Genomic DNA, 6,285 nt, shown 5'->3' on the forward strand with positions numbered 1-6,285 from the left:
TATATAAAATATAAAAAAGACCATGTAGACTAATAATCACGTGGAAGTTCTTAAAATGATGCCATACAGATGAGCCACGGCAATCTGTATCTAAGAAGATCGCGTCAAACGCGCCAAGCAATTGCAATTCCTGATCGTATAGAACCATCACGAAAGCCCAATGCAAACTTATACATCTCTCTCTAAAAAAGTTCTCAGTAAAGAGACTCTGTGTGTTAGTAAGTTGGGTGAAAAGTACCGATCGTCTAGACAGACGTTTACGGTAATTTTAAGCCAATAATTTTTTGGAACGTCTGATATTATACGTGCTCGTGATCTGTAGGACGCTCATATCGAACATTTCTGATTTCACGTGGAGTCGAGCAGCTGTTAGACCACAGACAGCGTCGGATTACCCTTCCAACAAACACCAGCGAGTCTAGAGCTATTCGAGCAATGCACAGCATTAGAGAAGCACAAACGACGTAAGATATTGTTGCGAAGCAATGTATAGTTATAGCTTACAATGACAAAACAATAATACAAGATCTGGTGTAGGAATCATACTGGGTGGGAATATCAGTTAAAAGTCACTATTGCCACCTAATGATTCAGGTAAGGTAACTAATAATATTACTAATAATGATTTATGGCCATCTTTGTCTCCAGTTTTGGTATAACAATGTGAAACTTCTCGTTTAATAGGTGATCAGTCTGCCAATTAAACTCTTAGCGCAAAGCTGACAGATACAATCCATTAATCGTATTATACGGTAAGGAACTGGAATGGTTCGGACGATCGAAAAAATTGACTCAGGTATCCCGATTCCGTCGAATAACAACTCTTCATATTCGCATTAGTTGCTAAATAGCCGATCGCTTCATGTTAGTTCCGTCGCTTTTTACTGATAACTTTGTTTGTTGCGTTTCGGTTTTAGCATAATGATTCGCCGAAAACGCGAGTAACCCCATATCCGACGAAGGCCTTCGACCAGCCCCGCTAGGTCGATCAAAACGCTGCTGATCATGCAAAAATTTTAAACTGACTCGGGAACATCGGGCCGGCCTCGGATACGTTTGGGTTCCAGTAAACGCTTGCTGACACCTACCGCTTAGATCAACATGGCTACATAGCATGAAGCATTGACTGTTGGTAAACCGTAGTCCACCAATGGACCTGATTAATCTTGGTGACTGATGATGGTGTCACGACGAGATTCTCACTAATAAACATTAGTAGAGGACACAAGTGTCTTCTGTGGACTAAACAACTAACAGTTTTAACAAACTACGTCTTATAAAGGCTGTTTACACAGCTGTTTTCTAAATTATGCTGAGTATGCTGTTGACCATACACATGCAGCCTAGGACGATGTATAGGGTCGCACTTAACAGCCAGACTCTCTCAATTATAAACTATTCAATTCTGACGCGAGCTCAGCAATAACCGGTTTATATACGCGTGCCAAACGTGTCGAAGCAAATGTACAGCTACCGCGAGGTCAAGGCGCGTAGTATTCTCACTCGGGTAATGCCACGAACGATGCAGTAACTTCAGCAAAAATACCGACGAATGATGCGCTCAACTATGCTGTTTTCTACGATGTAGTAAGACTGCGTACTTGAGACTACTCTAATGAAACAGCGCAATTGTTGGATTTAACGATACGTAACAATATCATACATAAGGGTCGACGTATTTGACTTATGAATGTGGTCGAAAGTCGGTCAGGCAGCGTTAACCAAACGTTAAATAAACGCCAAAAAATCCATATTCGCTTGTGAAAACAATATATATATATATATAGCAGACAGAGGGACATATGGAAACACGTAAATTGGACACGTCGATTTTGACTTCCGTATTCTACGAAAGGCTGCGTTCGAACAAGTCTGTTTGATGTCACGTATCGTAGTACAAACATAAACCCCTCTGACTAATTGAATCTTCCAGGAAAAAGAAACGACGTAACGGAACCGTTAACATGATTACCGACAGAACATTAACTGTGGACAAAGGAGAGCTAAGTTATACGGAACACAAAATATTATATTTTTGAGTTATTTAGAAAAAGGAAGGCTCCTCTAAAAGTGTACTACCATATGCATTTAATGAAACCTAATATAAATTTCAATTCCGGGAAACAAACGCGTGCAGGCGCAGCCGATCAATAGTAGTTACTGCTGTCGGCTAGTCGTGATCTAAATATAATGTTCTATAATACCATATCATACTGTGTTCAGTTTAATCATCGACTCTTTTACTTTTTTTTCCTGTTGCTTTATTAGTAAGTTATAATATAAGGAAAAACTGCTAGCATATGTCAGGCCTAGTCTACCGACCATGGGCCACAAGCCTTGAACAGTGTTACATATAGGTGTACTAAAAAGAATAAATAGTGCCGTTTATTATCGATTGAAGGCTAAAATGTGATTACACCAAAGGCAGTTGTTCGGTAAGCCGATAATTCCCTCAGAGTCTTTTTCATTAGCCGATGCAGTTGAATGCCATTGGAGAATCGACCCAACAATGTTGTCTATACTGTCTTCGGTAAGCCAGCTGTCCTTGTCACTCCCGCGCAACGTCAGGTACAGAGGAACATAGAAAAAGAATTTATGGTAAACTATTCAAAAATAGATCTAGAGCAGACCACCTAAATCTCGGAATCAGCCTTATGAGTTCTCTGAACTAAGCTCAATTCGACTTTAGCCTCTATCGTTAGTAAGAACGCTAGTCTTTAGTGAGCTGTTTGGCTGCTGTATACGCTATAATAGGGACAAGTTGCGATGCGTACTGAAATGAGGATGAACTATGCTGGAGTTTGCTACAAGTATATAGGTGATGACACGACCTAAAATATCCGTCAGCCGCACGTGGGCTTCACAAAAGGACGGAACCTAGTCCGAAACGGAACCAAGCAAACTAGCTAGCACAGAAGCGCTACCAGAATCAACCTAGGTGCACTTGCACGCACGCCGATTCGACGTCGGCGAAATGCATATTGGCTCATTTTTCTAAGCTAACTTTAACCTATTTTGTAGACTATTGGTAATCTAACAAAGCGTAGTTGGCTGTTTATTTATTAGTTCCATTAAATTTCTGAAGAAGGTCGATTAAATTACATTTTACAGTGTAGACCGGTCTTACTCTACGCATATTTCGCTAATATTTTTCTTCCTAAAGATGATTTTATGAGTTCATCAAAGTACACGATCAAAGCCTTTCGTTTGCCTATTACTTTATATACGATTCTTCGTCTATTTTGAGAAAAACGCTTCAAAAGACAGGACACATTCTATCGTGATCGAGCGGCACTGCTCAGTTTTATTTCTATTTTCGTAAACCTATCAGCAGCATTGAAGAATCTATGACCGTTTTAACTGTGGTACCGGCAGCGAGTGAGTGCATCCCAGTGACGTATTTGCGCACTTGGAAACGTCTCCCGCTACCCGTCAGCTAACATTAATAGCGCAACTATTTGTGTTCGGGTGCTGCTTTTTTTATTTAGTCATCGAGGTCTTTCTTTGCGCGCCCATATCAGAGGCAACTACATAGGCATACAGATCCCAAATTATGTCGCAAGGACTAACAAGACAGCGAACAAGCGATGATACCCACTGATGTTTCTCTAGATCGCTGCAAAGTCCGTTACAGTGCTCTGCAGGACATAATGGAAACCAGGATAATACTAAGCGCTTTGATAGCGAACACCAAGCGGAGCTTCGCAAGCGCATGTAGGGACGTTTTAATTTGCAGGCTGGTATCATATGCGAATCTTTCGTTATGACGCCGATGGACCAGACGTCACTGGGCTCGTTTTGCTTCTCTACGACATTTACTAACTAGACAAGCTACTAAATGGACAGACAATCCAAACGATTCGTATATGAAATGAACTGATAGTCTATAGAAGGGGCAGTACCCTGAGGGTGACTTGGCCAGCTCTGTTTTATTCGATTAGTGAGTCGTACCCCTTAGAGGAAGGATGTATGTCGAATGTGAATGAAATCGACTTCATGAGGTTAAGTTTTATTTATTTCAGGAAACGTTAGACGCCACAATGACTGCAGTCGATGAATATTTTAGAAGAGTTTAGGTCATAATCGCATCATATTATAGTAGTGTGTATTACATAATATTTTCATGGGGAATATTATTGTCATAATGGTAAATAGGGCAGCGCGCTGCTGATCATACAGCTGGTACACACCAAGTAATTGGATAAGTGACTCGCCTAGCGGGAAGAAGTGCCAGCGCACAAAAAAAGCCTACTGCCGGTGATGATTGCGCTTATTTTGAGAAACGTTTCATGTCGGAATCACAGAACCTCTTGTTAAGGTAAGTGGATATGCTACAGATAGTGAACAAAGCAAGCAAAAAAATACAATGAAAATAATAATATGGACTTGCAACGTACCGCACTACACTTGATTCTATAATTTAAAGCAAAAAAAAAAAAAGTATACTTGTAAAACTGAATTTTTATTGGGTTAGTTGGTCTACATAGATGAAACTATTGTCTGGAATCGCTGTCTGCTTTGTTCATGAAAATAAGGCGAAAAGTCGTAGCCATTGAGCCATTAACGCAAACATACTCCCTAGTGTATTGTATGATTCGTTGACGGTTAAATAATAAGACGGTCCGTAAAATTATCGTGTTCAACTTTATTCGATATATACACATAATATAAAAACGTTGAAATAATAACATAATATAAAAACGGCTTCCATTTATTTACAATTGCAAAATACCCTATACTGAGTGCGTAACTTTTCCTCTTACTTTAGATTTTCATAATTATTATCGCGCCGTTCAATGCACTGCTGATAACTGATGAAGATTTCCGTTGATGTTATCCAGTTATGACACTTTCAGATCTTCCAGCTTTGTGAGTGTTCTGGCGTTTAATGTGCCCTACAGAGCTGAAATGCGGCCTGATCTTTAGTCTTCTTGATAGGGCCATTGAAATACAAGTTGTGCTGGTTCAATAGCCATAGCAGAAAAATGAAGTAAAGGCTTCTAATAGCTGTCTTCAGTCAGGTGTCTCCGTCGTTTCGAGCGGTATCAGGTGATACTTTGATGTGCGAACGCGGTCCATTTAGTAAATATAGTGGTTTCTTCTACGTGTTGATTTCAATCTAATCCATATTGATCATTCATCGTTATTAAATATGCTTAAGAAGAAACCTATGTTTTAAAGAAATGGTATACTAAAAGCTAATTTATTTTTATGTTTTCTGCCCCCGTTTGATTACAGTGAATAGATAGCTTAATGTTTTTTTCACGTTTTCCTAAAAATTGTTATTAATGGCTTTCAATGAGACAAAATGGCGATAAGCGTAGATTCGCTTCCTGGTGGGCGGTCATTAATGCAGTAAAAAAGGCATCGTTTTAAAGAACCTAGGGCCGTGCGTTGGGTCATATGTAGCGGGTTGCATTTCGCCGCTGGGATTGCCAATATAACGTAGACTGAGCGTTTCGACAAATCGTAACTTATCAGCTAGGAATTAACCCTTTAAGCATTTCGCTCCGAAATAACTTTTTCCGTTCGGTCTGCGTAGCAACGGATGTTAATGCCAGCGTTATCAAAGACCCGTCCAATAAGGCTTCAGAGTCTGTGAAATTGTGAGGGGGCATTGCTGGCTGAGGGTCAGTCAAGGGCTGTAAGCAAAACAAGATGTCTATTATTGTCAAGACGAGACCGTTTGTTGCTTCGGTTTGAATTTCTGGGAAAAACCTTTGGCGGGTTTCAAATCAGTAAATCTAACTGTGCCGGTAATCGGTCAGTTGATCTCGTCCTTTCTTCTCGATCTGGTCGCCAAACACAGGAAGTCTTACATCGGAGCTCCCAGATACAGCCACATACCGGCTTCTTTCGTATGAACGCAACGTTTGATGGAGAAAATACAGACGATCTGGGAGATCAGCGTGTCAGTGTGCGTCGTTCGCTTGGCAGGAAATTTCGAACGAACGCAACCGTTTAAACATGTTTTTCTTTGTGCGCAATTTTATTTGTATTTATTAAAGTGAAAAAATGATTTACTATTTGGAAACTTACCTCTAGATTTTCAATGACAAGTGGATTTTGTGGAGCTAGCCCCAAAGGAGCTAGCAGTGCTCGCCCTGCAAAGTGCATCTATGAACAGGGTTCAGGTAATAGAAGTGGCGGTTACAGTCTGCAGACTTTATCACGAGATTCCAGAATAAAGGCTGTGCTAGGAATAACTTTTTAAAGACAAACACAGTCGGGGATCTCGGCGCATCGAGGACAATGATCTGATTGCAATGAAAAAATATGATATAT

General features: G+C 40.3%; 1 protein-coding gene and 2 long non-coding RNA genes across 7 annotated transcripts in view; 2 read left to right on the forward strand and 1 right to left on the reverse strand.

Moving 5' to 3' along the window:
- The first annotated feature begins 45 nt into the window (after positions 1–45).
- On the forward strand, positions 46–2,228 carry LOC111264316 (uncharacterized). Its single transcript, XR_002682809.2, has 2 exons — positions 46–464; positions 918–2,228. It is a non-coding gene; the product is annotated as an uncharacterized LOC111264316 (long non-coding RNA).
- Positions 2,229–3,846: 1,618 nt separating this feature from the next.
- Positions 3,847–6,285, forward strand: part of LOC111264315 (glutathione hydrolase 1 proenzyme) — a 15,997-nt gene continuing 13,558 nt past the window's right edge. For 2 of the 5 annotated variants that reach the window (XM_022840109.2, XM_022840110.2), the window contains exons 1-2: positions 3,847–4,001; positions 4,156–4,318. Coding sequence is in view for 3 of the 5 variants with exons in the window: in XM_022840107.2 (XP_022695842.1) it covers positions 6,053–6,134 (82 nt within the window). In the remaining 2 variants the exon portion in view is untranslated. Of the gene's footprint in view, positions 4,002–4,155; positions 4,319–5,884; positions 6,135–6,285 lie in introns of those variants that run through there. The other 3 variants (XM_022840102.2, XM_022840107.2, XM_022840108.2) reach the window with 2 other exon arrangements.
- On the reverse strand, positions 4,626–6,104 carry LOC111264317 (uncharacterized). The gene is made up of 2 exons (XR_002682810.1): positions 6,040–6,104; positions 4,626–5,642 (listed from the first exon to the last, which is right to left on the reverse strand). It is a non-coding gene; the product is annotated as an uncharacterized LOC111264317 (long non-coding RNA).

Source organism: Varroa jacobsoni, unplaced genomic scaffold (genome assembly GCF_002532875.2).
Source record: "Varroa jacobsoni isolate VJ856 unplaced genomic scaffold, vjacob_1.0 scaffold_846, whole genome shotgun sequence".
In the NCBI taxonomy this organism is placed as follows: Eukaryota; Metazoa; Arthropoda; class Arachnida; order Mesostigmata; family Varroidae; genus Varroa; species Varroa jacobsoni.